This window comes from Syngnathus acus, chromosome 2 (assembly GCF_901709675.1).
Source record: "Syngnathus acus chromosome 2, fSynAcu1.2, whole genome shotgun sequence".
Lineage (NCBI taxonomy): Eukaryota > Metazoa > Chordata > Actinopteri > Syngnathiformes > Syngnathidae > Syngnathus > Syngnathus acus.
Window position 1 is genome coordinate 4,262,039 of NC_051088.1, and position 27,907 is coordinate 4,289,945.

At 40.5% G+C, this 27,907-nt stretch overlaps 1 protein-coding gene across 4 annotated transcripts in view; it reads left to right on the forward strand.

Moving 5' to 3' along the window:
• Nucleotides 1-7,437: 7,437 nt before the first annotated feature.
• The window catches only part of LOC119119323 (potassium voltage-gated channel subfamily D member 3-like), a 69,725-nt gene continuing 49,255 nt past the window's right edge, over nucleotides 7,438-27,907 (forward strand). For all 4 annotated transcript variants that reach the window (XM_037245712.1, XM_037245715.1, XM_037245714.1 and 1 more), the window contains exons 1-2: nucleotides 7,438-7,736; nucleotides 9,190-10,369. In XM_037245712.1, the coding sequence (XP_037101607.1) occupies nucleotides 9,267-10,369 (1,103 nt within the window). In that variant the 5' untranslated portion in view covers nucleotides 7,438-7,736; nucleotides 9,190-9,266. The remainder of the gene's footprint in view (nucleotides 7,737-9,189; nucleotides 10,370-27,907) is intronic.

The following is a 27,907-nucleotide window of genomic DNA, read 5'->3' on the forward strand; positions in this document are numbered from 1 at the left end:
ATGAGCGGTCAAATCTGAACGACACATTTTACATAACAGGAGGACGACATAACAAGAGGAGGATAAGCACCTGTGAATTCCAGCCTTGGTCCGACAGAAATGATCAATAATTTCATATCACAGCATCTCGATAAGCTCTGCCTCTGCGAGTAGCATTGTTGATACGCATTTTTTGTTATTGGAGCTTCCATCACTCTCCCTCCTCTGCACCCACTTTGAAGGAACAAAGATGTGATTATCAGAGAAATGTGCTTGAGCGTAATATCTGCAAACAAGACACTAGGTTCCAACCAATACTATGAAGCTTGAGGCAATACGGCTTGGACTTGAATTTCTGCTTGCTTTCTGCAAAAGTAAATAAATGATATAGTGCGTAACTATACGTTGTGTACTTTGGTGCACCGTTCATTGAAGCACTGACTCAGCATACAGAAATTCAAAGAGTGTGTTGCATCTTTTGGGTGTCTGTCTGATTTATGGTAATCAGCTTGAGAAGAGCTTCTTCAATGCCCCGTGCAACTCTCTCGGCTCCGGTTTTTGGGCCAGAAGTGCGTTTTCAGCAAGAACCCGATGACGGCGTGGGAAACCATATGCTGCACACCGGGGTGAGATTACATCTCGTTATAAATGGATTTATCTGCTTTGCATACTGTCCAGTTTTTCATACTTTGGAACCTTTCATTCCATCCCACTGTAATTACTCAAGGTTGCCCCGCGAGACAGAACCAAGGATGGGGTCTTATTGAATTGAGAATTTCAAGGCAAAGCGGGTTTAACAAGTATAATCATTTCAAAAGAAATGACACTGTTAAAAGATTTCTGAACTCAAAATTTCAAGGCAACAAACGAATTTTAGGTTTTCATTTTTATTCTGAAATCAACAAAGACTTTACAGAAGTACTTTTTATTCCATGTAATTTTTATATTATCTTTGTCACTGATCTTCTTTCAATGCATGTATCGATGCGCTCTTATCAGGAAGCAACACAGTTGTTGATAAAGGCTTCGGGGTTGCCTGGCTAAACCCAAATAGTAAACGAGCCTCGAGTTGTTTACTTAATTAGACCTTCCTAAATCTCTCCCAAACGCCTTTTGGCAAATTTCCTAACAAACGTGCATAATTACTCATCATGCAGAGCTGTGATAAGGTTTACGGTTGGTTAGGAGGATTAGGATGCCCTCTTGGCAAAGATTTGAACCTTGGGCACAATTTGAGGCAACACATGGAAATGATGATGCTGTTGTGGAAGTTTCCCCTGAAAGAAAATGAGGCAAACACAGCTAGTCATGCAGCATCAATAGGATATTGAACCAGGTGTTTGTCGTGAGATTGCAGAGATGCTTTTATTGCCTTGAACCCAGCAATGAACGTTTGAATTACAGATTAGAACAAAGTCATTCGGATACTGCCGTTGCGTTGCTTTTTCGCTCTTGAATTTGTCTTGTTTACTAGACTAATAATCAATTATGCTTTATCTGGCATTATTATTTGTTAGACGAATTCAGGACATAAGAAAATACCTTGTCTTATTGATAATAGGAACACATGTTGGGAATATAGATTGGTCATTCCCATGTGTGTAAATGAATTCAAATTCAGCACAAATCAGTATGTAGATATTTTTATTTATGGTGCACAGACTGGGATTATTAATTTTTCTATCAGGCCAACTATCAGTTCCAATATTTATAAAAAAATGCATTTTGTTATCGATATAAATAGTGATCAATCCCACCAATTACACACCACACTATGTAGTTAAAGACCCTCATTACAATTTAAATTTACCAGCTATAGTTGTAAATTTAGCAATTCCCTTTTAAAGTAAAAAGCATGACATAAAAAAATAACTTCACAGACAATAATATTGTAAAGAAACCTATTACTTTCGAATGCAAATAACTAGAAATGTGAAATAATGACATTTGGAAGGAAACTAGCCCAACATTGTAACGTTCCTGTGGGGGCAATCCTCTACTGTACAATTTTTTTATACATTCAATTTATTGCAAGATCTTTTCCATGTTGCCATTTCTGTGCACCTTAACCCCATCACACAGGGCGAAATCTGTCACGTTCAACAATGACACACAATCCATTTAACAACACTGCCAGGAAATGCAGAGACCGCCTTGTGAGGTAACAGTGAGTTCACATCCTCTGGGAGGGCACACACAAATTTGACTGATGGATTTTGACATTGACATTGTCCTCTCCAATATAGTGTAAAATTAAGTCTAGTACTAAAGCAGAACTAAATGATATTATCAAGGCAGTATTCTCACATGGATGACTGCAATGTATTCGTTGGTTCACTCGCGGCATGTCGTGTTCTGCTACGTTAGCCATGAATGGAAAGTAATGAGCGACACAATCAGATGAAATATTTAAATAACGCACGCTATATAGCACATAGTGCCATGGACATGTCTATTGCCGGACACACGCAGGAGCACAAATTCAATTATCCCTACGATAAGAATAGCTCTAATAAATGATGACTGAACAAGTGCTGCCAGATTAATGTTGCCATGGTTACAGCAGAAGCATTAGAAACCTTGCCATCTCCTCGCTGGAAGGTGACCGTGTCAGACAGGCAAGCGTCTCATCGCAGAGGCCATTACGCTGTCTTCTGCCATACGGAGCAGCCATCAGTACTCCTTCTACAAATTGGGCGCCTCACCCGGTGATACGGCTAATCTTGTCAGAGCTCACTTGTGGAAAGGCTGGCTCATGGTGTACAGCCTATGGCTTGGGCCCCATTTGCGGCCCGCTAGATTTTGTTTTAGGCCAGTAGCATATGTATACTAAAATTGACAATTAATGCTAATTTCCCAAAAGACTATACAGCTACTTAAAAATGCATCTGGATGCAGATGATTTAATTTTATGCAACCAATTGAGTAACAAATTGCGTAAGATCAACACACTTACTGTCAAGGTGACCTTAAGGCCATTCTGACATTTGCATGCATGTTATGCTCCTCTGTACGCTGTGCTGCAAAAAAATATATACAGCAGGGTGTTAACTGAATTTACTTGTCGGAGTATAATTAGTATGAAAAATCAAAATAAACAAACTGAGCAGCATGGAGTGAATCCTTTGATGCTCACTGCACTGAGGTCACATTTGCTGATATGTGTAAATGTGAAAAATACATGCAGAAAGACTTCTGAAGAAAGTCGATCGTGTTTAAGTAATACGATCAAAGTGGCAGCGGATTGGAAAAAGAAAAATATTAGCAGCCCGAGGCTCGCATTTGAAGAATACATGTGAAGTATTTGTCAATGTTTCCCTTTATTATCCCTTTGTCAAATCAACAGAAGTGATAAGACATTAAAATCCATCATTTTGGCTTCAAAGATTTCTCACTCTCTTGATTAATGCGATGCATCCTCGTTAACCTCCCTTGATTACGTCTCAACCTCAGAATTAAGTTGAAGTTCAGGTGCTGAAGAATCATTCAAACCGTTTCCCTTCTCCAATTAAGCACAAAAAGTCGGCCCAGCTTTGAAAAAAGACTGACTTCGTTTGAATCGGTGAATTGCTGCTTTGTAATGTGCATAAATTATGCTTTTGAATGGATAAAATTGACCACATCAAAAGGTTTAGATCTCGCTCTTCGGCCTCGTAAATTTTCTTGACTAAACATCTGCACATTTATTTTGTCTGATGTTTGATATTTACTGCTTGATTGCATGTTTTCCATCACCGCATACAGACGAGCCTCGAAATGGAAACTGAACGCTTTATTAATCTTATTTAAGCATCAGTGATGAGTCAGACTCTGGGAAATGATATGAGTGATGCTTTTATTCACTTTGTGAAACAGAAAGTTTGTACCCACAAAGAGGAACCAATGCATCCTTTTGTGCACAGAAGAGTATTTGTGAAAAGTGCTGATGTCATTTCGTATTTCTCCGTCGTCAACAAACAAACTTTCTAAATAAATCATTTGATATTAAAGTGACTATCTGTTTTTTTTTTTTTTCCTGTAATCAAATTGTGTCATTTGAGAACATAAATGAAAGAAAAATGGAATTTCACTTGTCACTTGAAGCTTTGTAGGCTGGAAGGGAGCCAAAAGCTCATCTATATAACCCCTCTGTGCCAATGCCTCGCCGAACAGTAGACTAAAGAGCTGCCAGATCAATATGAGACACACGGAGAATAAACTCCACCACAGTTACAGACTAAACCCTTGGAGGACAATTTCAGTCCCACTATACATGTCGATAAAACAAACCAAGACAGGTTGCGGCCAACTTCAGAGTTAACCAGCCTCTGTGAACCCAAAAAGCAAATGAATAAGTTTAAAATGTCAAAAATTAAAGCTAGACACTCTCACCTCTTGTTTGTCAGTGCCAATCACTGACGGAGCTCGGATTGTTTTACTTTGGGGGGGCATGGGGGGAAGGATATTTCAGTGATTTGAAAAAAACTCAAATTCCTGGAAAAATGTTTTAATTTATACCAAAAGTCGAATTTCTGGCCTAGAACCAAGCATATTTCTGGGGCAGGGTGGGGGGGGCAGTACCCCTGTGCACCCCCTTAGTGCCGCCAGTGCTACCAATGCTCAGTCACTGTCTCATCACCATGAAGCACTGTTGAAAGTCTGTTGATAGAATGTCTAGTGGTATGTTAGATTTTCCTTTGAACTTAGCTGGAATGGAATTTATTCAATGCAAATGTAAACAAACATAACCAAGTGGGGAGCGGCATTAGCTTTGTAGATTCAAGCGTTACAGTATCGGTAATAAGGAGTAAACTTGCACGTTAAATCAAAATAATTTGAAGGATGTACTTGCTATGCATGTGTTGATGTTGTGCATGAACATGATCTTGTAAAACACGTTTGAAGGATTTATGTTTATGATATTGTCACCTTGACAAAACTAAAGAAAATGTTCCACAAGGATGGATTTTGGTTTGATTTTTTTATTTGATTTGGTTTCCAAATCCCCTACAATGAGTCATTTATTTATTTGAAACAAGTGTAGGTAAAAGTCAGAATTATGCTTAAGAAAATTAGTTCACAAAATAACTGACATTATACACTCGACCTTTGACCATGGTCAGATGTACTGCATATACATACTTATATATACAGAGCTGGGAACACTGACCTTATTGATTACGGACGCCATTGCAGAGAGATGAAATCCCAGTTGACTCAATTAGGTTTGCATTTTGTCATGCGAAGCATTGAATAATGTGGGAAGCGAGAGACTCTGACGCAAAGCAGGAATGCAAATCACCACATTCACACAAATCTATTATTATTCTTATGAGCTTTAGCACCCGTAACCTTGGGGTGCTTGATTGATACGAAAGTAATTCCTCTAACTACCGTAATTTTCGGACTATAAGTCGCGGTTTTTTTCATAGTTTGGGTGGGGGGGCGACTTATACTCAGGAGCGACTTATATACATATATACGTTTTTTTTTCACTTTTTTGGGCATTTTATGGCTGGTGCGACTTATACTCCGGTGCGACTTATACTCCGAAAATTACGGTAGTTCTACATCTTAATGAAAGTATTGGGACACGTTGTTGAAGTGGGCTCCATTTTGCATACGACCTGAGATTTCGGAGTTTGTCACAAAAAAAAAAAAATTCTATCTACCAGAAGTAGACTTAGACTTAGACTTAGACTTAGACAGAACTTTATTGTCATTTTGTCAACACCAGGTGTGTACAAAACGAAATTTCGTTGCATACGGCTTTCAGCAATGTAGAGGTATTTCGGCTGGTTAAAAAGAAAAGTGACCTTCTATATAAAAATATGAAATAAGATAATTATAAAGTACAAAGTGCAGCAGTGATAAAGTATGTGAACAGTGCAGGAGACAAAAGCAGTATTTACAAGTGCGCAGAGGAACGCTACGTTTGAATGTTCAACAGTCTGACGACAGCAGGGAAAAAACTATTGCAGAACCTGGTGGACCTGCAGCGGATGCTGCGAAACCTCTTCCCAGAGGGCAGCAGGGAGAACAGTCCATGGTGGGGGTGTGATGGGTCACTGATAATATTTCGGGCTCGGGACACGCAGCGCTGGGATGACAGGTCCTGAATGGAGGGAAGAGGAGCACCGATGATCCTCTCTGCTGTCCTCACCACTCTCCTCAGGTTCTTCCAATCGGAGGCGCTGCAACCTCCACACCACACCGAGAGACAGCTTGTCAGAATGCTCTCTATGGTGCTTCGGTAGAACGTCCTCATGATGGGTGGGGGCAGGTGGGCTCTCCTCATCCTCCGCAGGAAGTACAAGCGCTTCTGTGCCCTCTTGACCAGTGTTGTGGTGTTCACAGTCCAGGTGAGGTCGTCTGTGATGTGGACTCCCAGGAATTTAGTGCTGCTGACCACCTCCACAGCTGAGCTGTTGATGATCAGTGGAGCGTGGTGAGGCTGGTTCTTCCTGAAGTCGACGATGATCTCCTTCGTCTTCTCCACATTCAGGATCAGGCTATTTTCTCTGCACCAGCCCACCAACTGCTCCACCTCCTCTCTGTAGTCCAGGTCGTTGTTGTCCCTGATGAGGCCCACCACCGTTGTGTCGTCTGCAAACTTCACGATGTGATTGGTGGTGAACCTGGGGGCGTACTTATTTTAGGTCGGCATCACAGCATTTGTGTGTGTTATTTGTTCATGAGTCACCATAATTGAGATAATCAGCAGACTGAGACTACTAATGTGAGAAAAGTAGAGACACAACTCATGCACAAGTCTGCTTTTATCGCAGCACTCGTGATTGTGCATTGTGCAGACTAATAGATCTTATCGTTCACAATTAAAGTTAAACAATGTTTATTATGCTTAAGCTCTCGTGATCTTGTCCAGCGGAGACAAAAAGGCTGATAAACAAATCAAATGTCTCAGTTGTAACATTTCACATCATGTTCCATTTCGATCAACATTAATGGAGTTGGAAATGGTTCACTGATGGTGTCATTCTGAGAACGCTTGGGATTTTGCCACCTGGAAGCATGTGACGTCATGATGAAACGTTCTATTTGCAGACTCTATTTTTGTCAGTTCTGATAATTAAGGAGAGGGAATTCATGTGCTTTGTTGATTGACTTTGGTATGGAGCAAAATGAGAATCACCTTTTAATGAAGATGTGCAATTTTACTCTTATTAATGTATCACTATAAAACTCATCATCATTCTCTCCAATGACAAAGTCAGAATTTATTTTTGTTTGCTTTTTTTCTGCATCCATTATTGTAATCATCAAAAAGTGTTTTGACTTCATCAATGGAGACCACCACCCCCAGTTTCCAAATGATTCAGAATAATGTTTCAATACATTTCTACGTTTTGAGCGGGAGAGATGAAGAACGAGGGCGAGAGAGGGAGGGAGCGAGAGGGGGGGGGGGGCTCCTCCTCCTCCGACTCGCGTCGGTCTCGCAGCTACGCTCACGTCGAGAAGCCGACGAGCGAGCGTCTCTCTCGGGCGGCGCGCTCTCCCCATCCATCCCTCAGCAGCCTGCAGGATGGAAAGTGAGCTCACCAAGCTGTGCTGCTTCCACTCGTCGACACTTTACTGCGCTGTCGTCTCACGGTGACACCTTTGCCGTTTTCACTTGTTAACTTCGTCACTAGTGATCATTTAACAGACTCGCCTTTTTTTAAAGGGAAAAAGAGAAAGAAAAGAATAGAACACGACTTAAACGGAACTAAACTGCCGTGGAAGAAGGTCGCCTTTTTTGGATGGAGAATTTCCGATCGGTGAGTTGAAACTGCGTCTTTTCTGTTTAAATGCGTGGAGGGCTTTTATAGGCAAATGGTCAACAGTAACTTGTTGGCATTGCGACTTAGTCTTAATAATTTACATTAGCGATGTTTAATTCGTTTGGATTCGTTTTAATGTGGATTAACAGGTGAAACTCAACAGGTTTTGGGTGAACCCCTTGCTTGGTTAGCCTTTAGAGTGAGAAGCTCAATAGTAGGTATGCAATGACAAGATGCAGAAAGCTGCCAAGATATAAAAAGTCTACACACCCATGTTCAAATGCAATTTTTGGTGTTTGTAAAATAAAAACAAGACCAATTTACCTAAAACCATATGATGACAAATGAAGTCAAAATAAACAACTGATATAATGTGATTGCATAAGTGCGCACACCCCCTATAACAGTCGGTATCTGAATTTACCAATCGCGTTCAAATTTGTGTCAAATCATTTATCACTGAATAAAGCTCAAATATTTGAGTAGGCTTTTCGTGACATTTTTTTTTGGGGGGGGGCGGTTTTCTAGCTGAGGCTTAGAGGATTTTTGCTCACACTTACTGGTATTTGGAAATGTTTATATTTCCTTCCATTTCACCTGAGGCCACATCCCCATCTGAAACGCATCAAAAGCTGCCAACATGCTTCAGGGGAGGTAGAATGTTCTTTAATGTTGTGGTTGCACCAAAAAGACCACTCTTGGTTTATTTAGACCATAACGCCTTACCTGGAAAGCATTTGTATGATTTTCTTTCTTCTTCATAAGTTGCCATCAGAACCCATAGCTCAGAGGAACATGGCCGATTGTTGTCACATGTATTAAACAACCAGTACTTGCCAGAAATTCCTGCAGTTCCTTCAGTGTTGTTTTCATTCTCTTGGCAGCCACCAATTTCCTTTTCATTGGTCAATTTTGGTGCAACATTCTGTTGTTGGTAATGCAACTGTGGTACCATGTTTACTCCACTTGGTGATGACTGTCTTCACTGTGTCCCATAGTGTATTTCCTGCCTTGGAAATTCTTTTGCACCCTTCTCAGTTACCTATGCACAATGATATATCTCCGATGCTGTGGAAGCTTTGTAAGATATGTTTTATTTGGGGGGGGGGGAGAAGAAGACAGGGTTCTGCAGAACATTATGTCTCAGTTGTCTGTCCACTCTTGAAAAGATTTTTAAAAAAAAATTCACTAATATAGATTTATAATACCACTAAAACCTGACATTTCAGAAGGGGTGTGTGGATTTTTTTATATCCACATTAGCTGTAGGTTTTAAAATTATTAGTGTGATGAAAATTGCAATTGACCATATTTAAGTTTCTGATGCCGAATTGTCTTTCAAATTGAGCAAACTTTTTTTTACTTTAATGTGATTATTTCATTTTTGTCACATGACAAGTTATGAAAACACACCTTCCTTCCTCCCTCCCTCTCTCCTTTCTCCTCCCAGTTAGCGAATGAGCTGAAGTCAAGCTGGTTGTGAAGGTGCAGGATTTGTTCCCGCCTACACCCCAGGTCGGAGACACCATGGCAGCGGGCGTGGCGGCATGGCTTCCCTTTGCTCGGGCGGCAGCCATTGGCTGGATGCCTGTGGCTAATCTGCCCATGCCGGTGGCGCCGACCCAAAAGAACAAGCGTCAGGATGAGTTAATTATTCTAAACGTTAGCGGACGGCGCTTCGAAACCTGGAAGAACACATTGGACCGCTATCCGGACACCCTGCTGGGAAGCTCCGAGAAGGAGTTCTTCTACAATGAAGAGACCAAAGAGTACTTCTTCGACCGGGATCCCGACGTGTTTCGCAGCGTGCTCAACTTCTATCGCACCGGAAAGCTTCACTACCCTCGCTCTGAGTGCATCTCCTCCTACGATGAGGAACTGGCATTCTTTGGCATCGTCCCAGAGATCATCGGCGACTGCTGCTACGAAGAGTACAAGGACAGGAAGAGGGAGAACGCCGAGCGTCTGATGGATGACCAAGAGGACAACAAGGACGCGAAGCTGCCCAACATGACCTTTAGGGAGACCATGTGGCGGGCTTTTGAGAACCCTCACACTTCTACCATGGCGCTGGTCTTCTACTACGTCACTGGCTTCTTCATCGCGGTGTCCGTCATCACCAATGTGGTCGAGACGGTGCCGTGCGGCTCGGGGTTCAATAAGAAGGAAGTGCCGTGCGGCGAACGTTACACGGTAGCTTTCTTCTGCATGGACACGGCGTGCGTCATGATCTTCACCGTGGAGTACCTGATGCGCTTGTTCGCCGCGCCGAGCCGCTACCGCTTCATGAGGTCCGTCATGAGCATCATCGACGTGGTGGCCATCTTGCCCTACTACATCGGCCTGGTGATGACTGATAACGAGGACGTGAGCGGCGCCTTTGTGACGCTGCGAGTTTTCCGAGTGTTCCGTATCTTTAAGTTCTCCCGCCACTCGCAGGGCCTTCGCATCCTGGGCTACACGCTAAAGAGCTGTGCCTCAGAGCTGGGATTCCTGCTCTTCTCCCTCACTATGGCCATAATTATATTTGCTACAGTCATGTTCTACGCAGAGAAGGGTTCAAGCTCCAGCAAATTCACCAGCATCCCAGCCTCCTTCTGGTACACCATCGTTACTATGACAACACTTGGGTAAGTGCAGAGCAGCGGACACCTTATCGGGTTACAAGTGCATAAGTGAGTGTGTGCGCGAGTGTGTGCGTAGCTTCCCATGTGGCCCGAAAAACCCACAATTGCTTCTGCAGTTTATGCCATTTTTCCCCAGAGATACTTTTTACGATTGATGCACAGTGTCGAGACTACAGAGAAAACAGTCGTCAGTTTACAGCTGTTTTTATAACTAATGGTGCTCTTCTGGGGCATAGCAGCCATCAAGATACTCTCTTCTCCCTCACTAATGGTTGTAGCGTGTCCTTTATACGCAATAGATAAGAGAGACTTGGGAGATTGCACTCCAACAGAAATGCCAGAGTTGAAAAGCATCGCAGTGAGACAAAAACATCTGCTTGGAAACAGAGATAACACCATTGTTTCACATTCTGAGTGACCTCAAGCACTGACTGCTGTGAGGGACCTCACGCTCCCTCAGTCAGATTATGGCACTAGTTGCTGGTTTGGTAGCAAGTGCTTCTGGATGCTTTGATATACTCAACAAGCTCTACATTGGGTGCAACTGCACAGCTGACGCGATGGCATGCGACAGCGCAGAAAAGATCCGATTTTAGATGCTCAATGCTGTCAGGATTGCGTTTAACAATATGTTTACAGTATTAGTGTGGATCCATCCATCCATCCATCCATCCATCCATCCATCCATCCATCCATCCATCCATCCATCCATCCATCCATCCATCCATCCATCCATCCATCCATCCATCCATCCATCCATCCATCCATCCATCCATCCATCCAATCAGGTCTCTCCTCTGTTGGAGCAGGGAGTCACAAATACTTTGATTGACATGCATGTGTGTGTGTTACGTTATTGTACAGTGACGAGACCTAACACACACACAAATGTTTGACTTTCTGCTTGTGCTATTCTAAAGCTGTGTGCCTGAGAATTCCGTGGTTGAACGTGTGAGTCAGAAAGAGAGGCTGACAAATGTAGCCCACTTTGAAATGTCAGAGATGCGGAGGCCTTAAAAAAAAAGTTTTTGACTTAGTTGCTCTGTCACACTCGGTGCCCTGTCATCGTGCCAGTCTGTTGAAAAGCAGATACCGGACTGTGTGGAATCTGCGGAGAGATGAATTTGCTCAGTTGTCTGTGCTCTTGTGAATAACACACAACTCTGTAATACACACCGAAATCTTTTCCCAGTGGAGTGAGACCTCCTGTCTCTTGATGCTTTTTGCACTTTTTTGGGTTAGGAGAGTGAGTGTCCACTACCGTTTCTGTTTCTTAGTAAGCAAGAACTGGAAGTTGACTGATGATGTGGCCCACTACATCTGCTGACAAATACAAACCTGCCCGACGTTCCGCCTGCTGCTCTCGGTTGACACCATAAACAAACACAGATGTTCAACTCAAGCGCACACGTGATATGGGTGTGTTTGCGTTTGTGAGTGAAGACAAATATTGTTGTGACATAGCATGAACGTAGTAGTTCCCTTGCAGGGTTGTACTTTAGGTTTTGTTGTCACTGCTAGGAACATTATGAGAAGCTTCATGTACGACTGCTGTTTAGAACAGGGATTTGCAATTAGATCACCGAGGGTGCCACAGGAAGTGATTCAATTTCAGTTCATTAATTTGAAGATGTTCATTTGTTTATTACAAATATATATTTATCTATCTGTCTATGCCAACCATGTATAGTGACAGGCAGAACAATTTCATGCTCCTTTATTCAAAGGCAGAAGCCACCTGTTGTGAGTATATCAGCTTTGTGTTCAATTTAACAGGCCCAGATTTCACAATAAGTGCATTTTTAGTATATCGAGACAAGATCATTGTGATTTCAGCATTTATACTTTTTGTGACATTTTTGTTTGGTGATGTGGCATGTGTAAACCTCAGCGGAGCCAATTGTTCAAATGCAGTAAATTAGTGATGATCAATTTTCCCGACAAGCTTCTAAAGTAGAGAAATTGTGCTGGATGCACTGGCAAAGCCAGGATTTTGTTTTCCTTGTGGGGGGCATTGTGAATGCCAAGCAGATCTCAAAACAAAAAACTTCAAAAAATGCTGATGAAGATTGAGTATGTTCCCTACAATGGTGGGATGGAAATGTGAAATCAAATCTCAGAAAAATGTGAAAATACAGAAATGTCATTTATCAGGCCTGGTTTCTGGGGGGGTCCAGGCATATTCTACAATGCAATGCCCCCCAAGCCCCTATAGCTCCGCCAATGTTTGGATGATATATGGCTTAGTTCGAACTGCATTATTTAAATTCCAAGAATGTGTTATGCAACTATGTGAGAGATGTAGCTAATATCAATAATGACTCCCATTTTAGTAGTATTATGCCCTGGAAACAGAGATAAGTCTTGAAAGCCTTTCATTTCATTTTACATTAAATTTGATCATTGGGAAGGACAAAGAAAGATTGCTCACATTAACAATATTTTGCTTGTCTCTTGTCTTCTGTCCTGATGCTGCTGGCCAAGTCTCTCTCTTTGCTTTTCCACATATCATTTTCACACTCATATTTAACTTGTCGCTCAAAGAAAAGTTTTCTGCTTTTGCCCGCAAATGTGTGAGTGAGTTGTGTACCTTCTAAGACATAGGTGTCAAACTCAAGGCCCGGGAGCCAGATACGGCCTGCCACATCATTTTATGTAGCCCCTGAAGACAAATTGTGCATCAACTTCATGCGTCAATACTAAGATGACGAATTTCTTCACTTTTAAAGAAATACAGAAATGTTTGTTACCCTTGATCTTTTAAAAATATTTGAACAGTTTTAGTCTCAAGTTTCAAAACTAGTCATTCATCATTTTGTTTTCTAGCCTATACTGCCGTTGACGGTCATAATGGCCCTCCTAAGGAAATTATGACTTCGATGCGGCCCACGACAAAAATGAGTTTGACACCCCTGTTAGAATCTAAGAGGACAGCTTTTTGATGTTGCATCATTCCAACCAACTGTTGGTCAGACAATCAGGTGTATATTTATTATAGCTAACATGTCAGTGTTACTTATAGCGTGTGGTGACATAGGTAGCATATTTAGTGGGACAGTTTTAGCCAGGCACTATAACCAAGCTTATTGCCCTTGCCTGCTGTGATGCTTTTCTTTTTCATCTGACAATCCATCCATCCATTATCCAAACTGCTTTATCGTCACAAGGGTGTGCTGAAGCCTAGCCCGCTGAAGTTCAAAAGAAATCCAACAAATGGAAGATAAGCATGCACATGCTACGGTATATAAAAAAATAAACAACTTAGTCTGTATTGCAAAGGCTAGCATCCATCCATCCATCCATCTTCTGAACCGCTTAGTCCCCACGGGGGTCGCGGGAGTGCTGGAGCCTATCCCAGCCGTCATCGGGCAGTAGGCGGGGGACACCCTGAACCGGTTGCCAGCCAATCGCAGGGCACACAGAGACAAACAACCATTCGCACTCGCACTCACACCTAGGGACAATTTGGAGTCTTCAATCGGCCTACCAAGCATGTTTTTGGGATGTGGGAGGAAACCGGAGTGCCCGGAGAAAACCCACGCGGGCCCGGGGAGAACATGCAAACTCCACACAGCGAGGGCCGGAGGTGGAATCGAACCCGCACCCTCCTATCTGTGAGGCGGACGTGCTACCCAGTGCGCCACCGAGCCGCAAAGGCTAGCAAGTATATATAATTGATTATACTGCTAAACTAAATATATTTATAAGGACCACAATCCATTCCGTATAGAGAATTTATTGCGCCCTTCACTCCTTGCACCACAACCTACACGAATGGATGCACTCAAACATGAACACGGTTGATGTAAAAAGTCATGCTTTATCTATCATGTCATTTTTTGTGGACACACTCATTCGGCCGTTCAAATCGACATCATTAGTGTAGCTCCCGTTTCCCTATAATTAATATCTTCCTTTTGATCGTTGCTCCTTTAAAAATCTATGGTCCATTCCTGGTCTCCCAGACAACCACCGCGGACCTCTCACGGTTGCTGTGTGCCGTACACTCTTTCATTTACAAGTGCATGCGAGGAAGATAAAATCACGTGTGTGCACAACGGGCCATCTCTTCGGCGCCCCAATCTCAGTTTTATTATCGTGTGTGTTGTGACTTTAAAAAAAAGAAGTGCAACTCTCGCCCCGTTCATAATTCATCATCGTAGAACTTTTTATAAAAAGTACATTAATTTTGGCGGGTAACAGCTTGTGAAAAACGATGATCAATGCAGATGAGTGTGTATTGATTTGGGTGGTAAAGAGAAATGTGCAATTACTCTGGTGGCTGATGAGATTGTGATTAAATGAGAGGCTCCTTTTAGTTTTTTTTTTATTAGAGTAGTTAATGAAGCAAAGGATTAATGAAGCAGTTTGTTGCAAAGGATCTAGGTCTACTAGTTTTATTCTTCGTCTTTTCTTAGTCAAGTTGAGCTAACCTGCTCTCCTATTAATTGTTTGCATAATTCATGACATGCATGTTCTGGGAGTCTTCTGCCTCTGTAGTTGCTGGAAATCCACATGGGAAATTGTTGGTTATTTTTAAACTGTGTTCTAATATCGAATGATGATATATATAATTTGCGTCACAGCATCAAGGGTGTACTGTACTTCAAATGAAATGATTTCATAGTGGCCCTTTACAGTCGATTATCTTCTCGATCATCCCATCAGATAGCCGAGCAATCGGATGGATTTGAACAAATCCTCCAAAGGTTTTGTGTCGATCTCTTTCAACAGACTCAGCTGACGTTTTTCCTTTCACCCCTAGTTGGGTTGTCATTGGCCCTAACCATGAGACACTAGTTACATTTCTTCAGTCGTGTTATTATTAAAATAAATATAATAAATAAATATAATTTTTCATTTGCAAACAAAAAATTCCAACAGTACATTACAAATTCATCTGCAGAAGTCGTTTCTATTATCTGAAGGCCAACATAGTCTCATGGCCTCATAGCGGTCTGAGTCTCAAGTCTTGGCATAAAGGAGAGACATTTTTGTGTTCATAGGCGTTCATGACATCTATCATAGTGTGAGTGCATTCCACAACCACCTTTGGCCTTTCAATGCTTTCTATGAAACACTAACCTCCGCATGAACCCCTTAATGTTGAAATACTGTAGATATCAAAAGATGAGGACTCGGATGCCAATCCCTCGCATCTCAACTCTGACCCTACCAGCATTGTTCTCTCTCTCTCTCTCTCTCTCTCTCTCTCTCTCTCTCTCTCTCTCTCTCTCTCTCTCTCTCTGTATATATATATACATATACATATATATATATATATATATATATACACACACATACTGAGAGTAAAGTTTATTTTCAGTGCCATTCCTTTGCTTTGCGGTCAATATGATATTGCTTTCACAAAATGCATTTACCTGGTATAAGCAAGGAAGGGGAGGGGGGAAGCGGGAAGGGGATTGTTATTGCTAATGTGACTGTGAAGGGTCAAGCATGTGCCTTATCTCACATCCCGCCTTTTCAATCATGTTCTTGCTATGCATGCAAATGCTGCCCAGTCATAGCCAAACTAATTAGAGTGATGCACTTGGTGCAATGAAGAAAAAAAAAAGTATACATCGGAAGTGTTGAAATTTCATTATCGAAACACTTTACCTGCTTTCTTGTCTCTTTCGCTCTCACTGCTTTTCATGGTGGACTGCCTTCCAAACCCACTACACTTAAAGTAAGTCCACCCCATTCAATTCAATTACTCTACCAGCAGACATTTACTGAGCAGGCCAATTATAATCAATGGTAAGTTTGCTTGGCATTAAGCATATCATAATACTAAATCTACGATCAAACATAGTTCAATACTCGAGTTTCTGGAGGGCCTGCCCACCCATTAAGTGTAGAATTAGACAACTAAGTAAAATCATCTGCCTAAGAAAATGAATGCTTGAGTGAGCTGTTCTGTTTTTCTACCAGTGAGGCTGATTATCATAATCACCACCCACACAGATTTTCTCAGTTGTAAACAGCTCGGTTGGCAGACGCGAGAGGACAGCGTCCTAAAACCGAAAGGTAAGCAGACCTGCAGTGTTAGCACAAATCAGCTAACAGTGTTAGCAGCATAAGCTTCTGTTAATCATGGATGGCTCAGATAGGTATGGATGGAATTGGTGTTCTTTCAAAATGACCATTACATGAATTGATGTGTAATTCAGTGTTTGGTGATGAAGTGTTGCCTCGACAGGTGATGATGAAGTCTCAACATGGTTGCTTGCCTTTAGTGTGTTTGTGTAGAGTTGCATTGAATCACAGTTGTTTGTGTTTGGCGTTGTGTCCATGTGCCACTAAAACGCTTTTGTTTTCTTGGACACTTTCTTGGCCGCCAAGAAATGTAATAGAGGAGACGGCCAAATTTCGGCGGGGAACTCTGGAAGAGACATTCTAACGAAAGCCAGTCTTTTTGTTTGCCGAGCAGTATGTGGGGCATTTTAAAAGCTGGTTGCACTGCATTCCACAGATATGCCCTTGAAATGTGACAATATATTCTGATGATATAGCCATTTTTGATCCTTGGGGAATTTTGACAAGCGCATCCCACAAACATTTTAAGACACCTGAGGAATGTTTTAAACTTAAAAAAAAATAGACAAAAATTCTCCTGTTTTTTAATGTTACCTACAATAACTCAACTCTCATAGTATTAAGTGCATTCATGCAAAGATACACTTACAATAATAAAGGTGTTATTAAATTGATGGTTCTTTCAACGTGTAAATAGCACTCCAGTTTTATATGTCAGAGTAGGAAGAAGTCTGTTTTAATTTTGCACATTTGACGAGTTTACTCGCAAAAGACTCCAATAAAAAGCCCAGTGTTTCTCAGGGCACTGCGTTCAAAACTGATAATATCACACCATGTGATTTTCATCACATTCTACTGTTCAGTGCTAATGTGAGAAGTATATCACACTTTCAGATGCAAAGCAGCAAAAGGGTGTGATGAATTGGTCACGATTAAATATACAGTCAGTGCGAGAAGTAACAAATGATAGAAAAACTGGAGAAAAGCTAAATTGCATTTGCACGCTTATTCATCTTCTGCCATAAATCACATGACTGCTCTTCACAGTCATGTCAATCATGACGATTTCAGTATTCATCATCTGTGACTATCTATATATAGCAGACTAGCATCCTCCTGCAGATCACTGTATTTGCTTTGTGAAGAGACTGTATCATGTAGATTCAAAATTATGTTTTCAAACCAATGTAAAAAAAATGTACAAGCAGTGCTACTCCTCCCTCTGATTACTAACTTTGCAACTCCCAGTGAAATGTGAACGTTTTACCTCGATGCTCCTCTTCATTTCAATTTCAAGTTGGACCATTGAGCCCCATCTCTTCATCTCTGTGTATTTTTGCAGCGTCAATAATAAACCGCAAATCACTTACTGTGTCCCCCTCACAAACATGCCGCAGAAATGAGGTCCCCCCCCCTTCCTCCCTCCCGCTGCGTGTCTACAAAAGCCTAAGGCTATTACAAACCGAGCACAATATCTTCCGAATTAATTGAAATGTAGCCTAGTATGAGTCTCTTATGTCTGAGAATGGCTGCAATTCAGATGCAGTGTGTGTGGAGGATTTTCCTTGCGTAAAATGTGTGAGGTTTAGGGACACACACTGTAAATTGACCTGCAAAGTAAATTATTCATCACACTCATTTTCAATAAATTACTGATAAATGGGCTGAAATGTGGAGCAGAAATTTGTCAGCAACAAAAAAACTAGATATACAAGTGGAGATGTTATTTTTAAATAAATATATCTGCAAATTTGAGGACTGCACTGGCACGTGTTAATGAAAATTGTAGTTTTTTTTGGGTGTTTTTTTTTTTTTAGGGGCCTATCAGGAACCATGGGGAGCTTTATTTATCTGACACAGTTCATGCAAGAAGTAAGTCAATGTGCAAAAAATAATTAAAAGTTCGACATTTAAACGCAGTTATAAAAAAGACATGTAAAAGCAAAGTATTTGATTGATGATGAAATTATTTTAAAAACGCTTAGAACAACCTTAATCATAGGTTGGGGAAAAAAGCACTTTTAACTTGGATTTAAAAGCTTTAACACTTTGTTGGTATGTTTGGAATCTTTGTTCATTCATATTATTCACTCTATTAATTGCAGATAGCAGTTAATTGACGGACCATATTATACGACGAAGGGAAAAAAACAGCTATTAAGACTGATTTGTGTGTGTGTATTACATATTCCTATTACATAAGGAAGCGTATTATTCAAATGAAATTACCGTTTGGGGATCTATACATGCCAGCTCTTGCATCTAAAATAACCATAATGTATTTATTATGTTAGAACAATATAGGTACAAGATTGACATAATGGGATCACACAAAGATGGATTGTTAAGGGTTAATGAAAAGGGTTAGGGTTAGGCAAGTAAAATTCATATGTCTGTGCCGCACACGTTTTCACGCGTCTCTCGCGGGGAGTTGATAAGCTGTCCCTGTGATATTCAGATATCAGATATTCAGATGTTGATTTTTTTTCTTCTAATGCTGCTAATAAGATTAAAACAAAATGCAGCTTTTTTTTTGCTGCGGAATTCAGCAGGAGGGAAATCCTTTGAGGAGCCTTGTTTTAAAGTGCCAGTGGTCTCACTCAGTAAGCAGAGAAGTGGATTGGTTGCGAGAGAGATGGGTACAGAAATTAAATTGATGGTGCCACCAGTCGAGGGCTTACTAACGTCTATTAAATCTCTTAAAAAAAAATTGGTAATCCGCTGAAACCATTTACAAGTTATTTTTGAAGGTCATATCTTGTGTAGATCATGATCGGGAAGGCCTCTCAAATTGATTAAGTGGACATTTTCCCTCAGCTCAAACGTCATACAAAAATACTTTTGCTTAGTCATTTTTAGATAACCTATGACGACAACTAAATTCGCAGATGCACCGCGCGACCGGCTCATACAAACGTTAATCCTGACAGATTTATTGTAGATCAACGACTGGTTTTGTCAGCCGGCATGAATCTGAAAATGACGAATCGGAATAGTTGAAAGAACACGTACACCAAGTGAATGCGCAGGGAAAACAATTGTGAGCGTTAAAAAATAAATAAAAAATGGAACAGTCTACCTGTACAAATGTAGCAGATTAATCAGATTCATTCAAACGGCGTTTATCACAAACTGCAGGGGAAATGAGAGACAATTTATTTCTATTACCTGGCCCAGATTCATGGAGAATTATCACTCACATTCACCTCTAGCACCATTATCTGCTCAGTAATGAGTGTCTGCCCAGTGGACACAATTGTGTCTTAGCCATAATTGCTCACAGTCGGGTGTTTGCTCCGAGCAGGCTAAATCATTGTTGACCCCAAGATGACTGCAGCAATGATTGGTTAAATCTTGTTGTAATCTGTTTGTATTGTGTCAATGAGATTAAAACAAAGACTTGTTGGTAAGCATTAAAAGGGCCAAATTAAATTATGATTTTTTATTTTTAATAAATGTCGCCATGGGGGTACATTTCCAATACACACAAAGAGCTACTGAGCCTAATTTGATTTTACCTCCTTTTTGATTTAGTTGCAAATGAAGACATGCATAAACATGGGAGTGTGTGGGATGGCACGGAACAAAGGTCCCCTGCTGGAATGGAACTGGCTTCATTGCATGCTGATGGCTTGAGAGCTGTGCAGGACGCCCTGTGGTTCTTTTTGTTTTGCATTTATTTGACAGTGGCAATGTGGTTCGGCATTGTTACAAGATAGGGCAGGAAACGGATGAACTTGAAGCAGGCACAGTTGGCATCTACATGTACATTTATTTATTTATTTTTTATAAATACAATGACAGTAGCGTGGTATTCGACTGACTCAATTAAGTTGTGGATTTGAAAAAGAAAAACGGATTGTTTATTTTTAGTCAACACAACTATATTGCTTACAGCTGATTTTGCATTCAAAGTGAGTTGTCCACAGCACTAAAATGTCACTGGCCATCCTGGGGGAGGCATCCATCCAGTTTTCTATCCTCTCACATTACCAGTGTGGCTAATCAGTGTTGGAGTGTGATGATAGCAGCAGTCTAATGAGTGAATATAGATCAGCCTGTAGTGATGGATGCTGTTGTCAAGTGATTTGGACCATAATAAATGTTCCCAGGCCAGGTGGACTCGTCTGGCAGCAGGAGACTGTACGCACAGCGGCTTCTCAGTCATACCTCTTGGCTCAGTCGGGCCACACGCCAAAATCTTGCTCCTCTCCCGCCTCCAGCAGCTTCATACAATTGGACAATTATGGATGAGCAATAAAGTCAAAATACATTATTAAGCGAACCCTCATTGCACAGCTGCATGGAATACTGGTATAGTGTTTTTGTCTCGCTTTAGTTTGCGAGAACAGATGCAAATGAAGCATGGGCTTCCATAATTGGCTGCGGGTGGATTGTGGATCATACATAGCACTGCTTTATCCACTGTATCGCTCCAAACAAGCAGAGGAATGTAAACAGCTTCCTGTGGACCCATGTGGCACATTTCACTGGGCCATTTGCTTTATATTTTAACCCTCTGAAAGCATGTTTTATCATTAGCATTTTAAACCTCCAGGAAGTGATTATAATTTGAAATTATTAAAGGTTTGTGTCAGTTTCTTGGTTTCTTGTTTATAAAAATTCTCAATGATTTATTTCAAGCTGGGAATAGGATATCTACTGGTCTGTAAATATAAATAAATAAATGAGTGTACGTATTTGTGATGTCTAAAACATTTGGCATGAAACACAGAAACAAGAGTTACATGTAACTGAGAAAGAAGAGTTGTGTTCAGTATATTTGACTCTCGGAGGGAAAAAAGTCACAACTTTACAGAAAATATTTTTATAAATTGTTAGGTATGCAGGACTACATGATAAATATTTTAATGCAAGAGTCCTGCACATTTTTCAAAGTGAATCTGCAAGTGTATAGCTTTACTTATAGTATGGCAAGCAAGAAGGGACATTAATTTAATGCAGGAACTCGTTATATCAAGAAAAGAAAAGACGGAGGCCACAAACTCCTTTGCACATCTAAAATATTTTTTTAAAATAATTTTCATATTGTCATTAAAAACATCAAATCAAATACAGTAGTTTCATCCTAGATCGGCTTTTAATTGACTGGCCTCATGCCCTTCGTCTATTGAGCACTTCTCAGTCATAAAGTCTTGGCCTGCGTCTTGGCCTGTTTCCGTCTCCAGCTGCGAGGTCATTGATGTGTGCTCGATGCACAAAGTATTCTGGTAAACAGTAACAGATTGGAGCCCAGCCCCATGGACAACCAGATTGAGATGGAAAAGCCAGCCAAATGCTTTCAGAACGTCACAGATAGTTGCTATTGTTGAGTCGACCATCACAAATAGATTTTATGCGGATGTATAAATGCCTAACTCACGAGCGGGCACTGTACAATAATTGCCAGCCAATATAGAAGAAGAAAAATTCATGTAATTGAAACTCGATTGCCTAAATTTGATTTATCAGTAAGAGTATGTATCAGTGCTTGGTTCTAGTATCAGTGACTGCTCAAGAATAGAGTACTCCTGGTATCGGTCTGAAAAATAAGTGGTATTGAACATCCCTAACCTTTAGCCTCCTAAACATTAGTAAGCGCTAATCTTTTGGACAACTGGTCCCCGGCGATCTCTGGTTTAATTGTTTGGCCTTTCGTAGAGGATTTCCAGAAAATGAGACAAAAGTAGCCAAGTTGGTCTCTCGTGAAGGAAAACAAACGTATGATTAGTCAGAAGATGGTTCAATTCATCAGGCTATTTATGAGCAGATCATCAGATAAATGCTTTGGTAAGAAGAGGCTGGGCAGTGTGCAGTGATTGATTTGATTGTCACGTAATCCAATAAGCGAATGTGGCTTCTGCATTGCAGCGCTGCAAAACAGAGATGCATCACAGAGAGGGGAAAGCGCTTTTGAAATGACACGCTCATGGGAACTCGGCCGTGCCAATACGTATATCTGTTCCATCGTAATTGTGTTTTGCATGGCGTTGAAAAATCTCTTGGGATGCTTTCATTTGGATTTTATTGATGGGTGTTACTGATCCGTGTGTGTGTGCGTGTGTATGTGTGTTTGTATGTGTGTGGTGCGTGTGTGTCTCAAACTACAATCATTTGGGGATTAGCAAGTGATGGAATGGTTTTATAGGTAGGCTATAATCCTGAGTTGATTTCATAACGTTTTTTTTTTTTTTTAACTGTTTTGTCCGCAGTACACTCAATTTAATTTCAGCACATTCAATTTACATGGCTTTGACCTGGGTTTAGGTACCCTTGACTCTCGGTAAGAAAGGAAAATTACGGGCGACGATATTTAAAGAAACACCCACGTGCCTATTTTAATTGTCACTGTGGTCGTTTAGCTCTTAATGAGGATGTTAAGTCTCCGTTTCGACTTTGAAATGTAAAGAATATAAGAATATATCCTGCCGATCCTGCTTTCTTTTTCTTCAAACACGTATTATCATTTCAAAGTCAAAGTCAAAGTCTGCTTTATTGTCAATTTCATCACATGCCAAAACACAAAGAAATCGAAATTACGTTCCCACTATCCCACGGTGACAAGACACAGTATATATCGCACATGCAGGTTAAAAATAGAAAGCCTCCTCACTCCCACCATCAGCTTTTCTTTCTATGCCACCTCCTCTATCTCCCATTATCACCCTGTTTTCAACACACCCCTCTCCTTTGCCTCCTCCTGCAGCGCTCACGCTGTCTATATTCCACCGCACACACATGCTAGTCAAACATGTTTTTTGGGGTTTTGTTTGGTCCATGTGATATTTTTAGCCATATCATCTGCTGCTCAGTTCATTGTGTTTCTGTGGTAACCCCCAGGCTATAACTGATGCTTCCATGTTAAGTCATTTTAAGTTTTGCATTACTGGTGTGTTACCAAACCGTTTCTTTTTCTATTTTTATAGTATTCTGTACAAATGATTGATAATCTAAAGCTCCATTTATTTTCTGTTATTTCAAACACGTCTACTATAGCAGAGGCTAAACTACTCCCCTCTCTCCATCACTTTGAATCATGCTTTCATTACCAATTAAATTACTGTAAGCTATTGCAACATACCCTCAGATCCACTCAAAATGTTTTTGTTGAATGTACCGTAATTTTCGGACTATAAGTCGCGTTTTTTTTCATAGTTTGGGTGGGGGGGCGACTTATACTCAGGAGCGACTTATATATGTTTTTTTTTCACAAATTTCTACTTGATCATTAACACATCACTTACTTACAAGTATAGTTGACCACTTCACATGTTATTTTTAGTATAGTTGATCACTTCACATGCTTTGATATCTTTATCTTGAACATATTCAAAACATGAAAACTAGAGAGAAAAAATCAAATAAAGTAATTAACACTTTAAAGCGCCATATCCTCTGGACATGTCCCCTGTCACCAGGATGACATAAAGGACGAGAAATTTGATCGATGGATTTAATGATTTGGAGTGACACAAATGGTTTGATAATATTGTTGTTTATGTGATAGTTATTTAAAATATAGTTTATATATCGTTGTATGGGCCTGTGGAATAATTTGAACTGCGGCGCGGCACACGGCATTGTTGACAAAGGACGATCGATAAAAGACGAGAAATTTGATCGATGGATTTAATGATTTGGAGTGACACAAATGGTTTTATAAACGTGTTATTTATGTAATAGTTTTTTTAAATAACTGAATGTTACGTCAGGCCCGTTCTCAGCTCCTCGTTTGTATTTGTCACGTTAGCATACCATATCGTTTAGCCTGTTGTTGCTCGTTCATGTCTGTTCTTGGTGTTGGATTTTGTCGAATAAATTGCCCCCCAAAATGCGACTTATACTCCGGAGCGACTTATATATGTTTTTTTCACATTTTTGGGCATTTTATGGCTGGTGCGACTTATACTTCGGTGCGACTTATAGTCCGAAAATTACGGTACTCAATTTTTCTTTGTCAAACGGTTGCTCAAACACAAAATCATTTGGATCCAGATGCATTTTTTTAGGGAGATGTGTTGTCTACTTACAAAACTGTATCTGAATCCAGATCATTTTATTTCGTACAACCACTTGAGGAAATAAAGTCAATTGGCACAGCTGTTTTTTTTCTTTCCCGTCCAGACATCACTGGCCTGACTCCAGCGAATTCAAATTGCCTCTGCGTGGCTTTTTATTGGCACACAGAAAAAAGAACACATCACTCAATCATATCAATTTTAAAGTCTTTGCACTGGTTTCCAGTTCGTTTTTGTATTGACATTATTATTATTATTATTATTATTGTTATTATTATTATTATTATTATTATTATAAATCAATTCACATATTTTTTTTCCTCCAATGTAGGCTATTTGTCCAACAATCGTCACAATATTATATTGCTTTTATGTCTGCCTAAACATCTCATTTTTTCCTTTATGCTGGGTTAAGCACTTTGGTCAGTTATAATGATAGATTGGATTGGAACTCATTGTAATGTTCTTGTTTCTCTTCCACCACCATCACTTCAACCGGTCCTCTCCTAAAATGATCAGAGCTACCTACAGTACAAAACCCTTTTTAAAATCGACGGTTTCCTCCACGCTGACACGTTTTTCCAAGATGGCATGCAATCTGAGTAAAGGGAGCACACAATTTCGTACTTGCTATTTGGGCTTTTAGCAAAATGAAACATTGCAATCTCATGAGATTCAACAACACGCGTGATACATTCGTGTGATCTTACTTAAATCAACTCCATAGTGTTCTCTTCTCACTGTCTCCATCACACCTGTTGAGACTCAAATTCAACAGGGTGACATGTTAATCATGCTCACGTGCAAGGCTATGAATGGCGGTGTCTGCGGCCACTCTGAAATAGCACTCGGCTTTTACTTGCCGTGTTTGTCAGCTTTTGGTTTGCGGTGAGCATAGCGACCGCGTGTGAAGCTTTCAAAATGCGCCTCCTCTCCGCTGTGTCTTTATAAAGAAATGTATGTATGTGTTTATCAGAGTGAATGCCTCCAGACAGGCTCTTCTCGACAGGCTCTTTTCCTGCGAGGCTCTTCTTGTCGCCCATCCATTATCAGCCTCTTTTTTCCAGAAAGTTAATAATGGACTCTCTTGTTTTTCTTTTCACACACAGCAATGCGTCAGTCAACTTTTAAGTATGTGCGCAACACGTGGGTAGCATTGTTTGGAGGCTTTTTTCTTTTTTTAATTTGTTTTGGTAATTCGATTGAAAAGCACGCTGGCGGAAAAAAAAAATGCGTAAAATGATGCTGTGCGCATCAAAGATGCACGAGTCGCCGACGGAGTGTCATTGTTGCCAGGAGAGGCAGACAGGCATGGAGATAGCACTGACATTCATATAAACAATGAATGGAAGCATGAAACATTCATCTATCACAGCTCTATCTCATTTGTACTGTACTGCCAACATCCATTATTCAACACGTGATGAGTGTACTGCCAGCAAAAGAAAGGAAGCAAATGTGGATAATAGACAGAATGCTTCAAAAATGTTGGTTTGATGCAAAAAAACTACTCATAAGACATTATTGGAAGTCTACAGTTTGAGTATTGGCTAGCTCATTATTTCCTAACGAATAAATGTGAATTCATGTTCGGGTTGTTGGCCGTGCAGTATTGTTTATGTAACTGAACTTGAAATGACCGCGCAAATCTTCTGGCAAAGCGCCGGGCAGTCATTTGTGGATAAAAACAAATGGTAGTAAAGCGCACAGTGTGGACTCCTCACAAAACCTTTTATTGGTTAACAGTCAATAACATTGGTTTAAAAGCAATTAAAATACATCCACCCCTCCATTCTCTGTACCGCTTATCCTCTGTGACAATTGATTTGAATGTAAAATGTGTAAATGATAGAAAAACCGCAATTAGGACACTGATTGCACTGCAATTTGGTCACTTACCATTTGAAAGGAGATTGCGTTCAAGATGGTAATGGTTTTGGAGAGATAATTTTCGCTGCAACATCAAAAATTATTACTCGCAATAATAATGGCGTGTCAACTTGAAAAAAAAAACACTGGGGTCCATGAATGTTTAAAAAAAGGACGTGCAGCTTTGACCTTTGCCCTCAGGTTCCTTGTAGCTTCTGCGCCAGATCTAAAAATTACATGACATATTTTAGGTTCAATATTAATGATTAACATTTGTTCTGAGTTTTGTCAGACGTCTTTATCATGTGGTGGAAGTTTGGGGCTGTACAGCTCGTTATAGTGTCGTTTTTTATTCATTCAACCTACATAAAAGAGCCTCTTGAGGTAAGATATTTTTATTTTTCACACCTCCTCATCACCCCACTTTTCTTTTTGTTTGACAACCTCAGAATATAATGACTGTTCAAGTGGACAGAGTTGTTAGCAGACCCCAAAGGGAAAAGAAAACTCAAAGTCCAGAGAGGATGAAGCACTTGGATAATGACCTCGAGGCAGGCTCCAAAATAAGTGTGTCTGTCTCTCACCTTTCCTGACTGCCCAGGTAGCTGGTAGGGTCACAGTCTTGCTTTTGATTGGTGCACGGTCGCCATGGCTGACGCATTTGGATAGGCAGTGATTGGTTAAAAGCAAAGCCCTGACAGGGTGTTCCAAATTGACGAGGACTGACTTTTACACCCCTGACCCCTTTCCGTGAGATCCTGTCCCAATGAAGTGGCTGGGAGGGGGGAGTGCTATTTTTAGTATTGGGGTCAGCATGAGTGTTGAAAAGAGACAATGGAGAAGAAACATAGAAAGTGTGATCGCAATTGGTAAGGATGATGCAATACAAAATTATATATATATATATATTATATTTATATATTATTATTATTATATATATTTTTAGACATATTGTGGAGCCCTTATATATATATATATATATGTGTGTGTGTGTGTATATATGTATATATATGTATATATATACACAAACACATATATATACACACATTCATTGTGTACGATAATAGTGCTTTTTTTTTCCCGAATGTATGATTCTTGGACATAAAAGATGCAGAGTGTTGTACGTGGGAGAGTTGTATAAGTGAGGAGGCGCAGAAAGGGATGATAGGTCAAGTAGCCCTGATTATGTAAAAAGATTCAGGGAGTTGGTTACACATTTTGCCGTACTTTCTGAGAAATTAGATTATGGGAACATCACACTGAGGGGCGTACTCCAAATGTGCTGATTGAGTAAGTGAGGCATGTCATTTGTATTCACTTTTCGCCTTGATTTAATCAGAATTTCACTGCCTCTGAGGTTTTATCTCAACTTCATTTCTGTTATTATTTAAACCTTCTTCTCACTCTGACTCTCATCTTTCCTCTGAAACCACACACATCTCCAATTCTTAATTTTCTCCTTGGCAAGCTTTGGCTGAGTTCTTGGCTGCATGAGCAGCAACACCAACAGCAGTTTAGCCTCAGATAATGTTGGAGGTGCAGAGATACATGGCCTTGGCAAATGTGCCTACACTGTGTTTTAGACTTGATTTGTACTATTACTTTTACCGGCGCA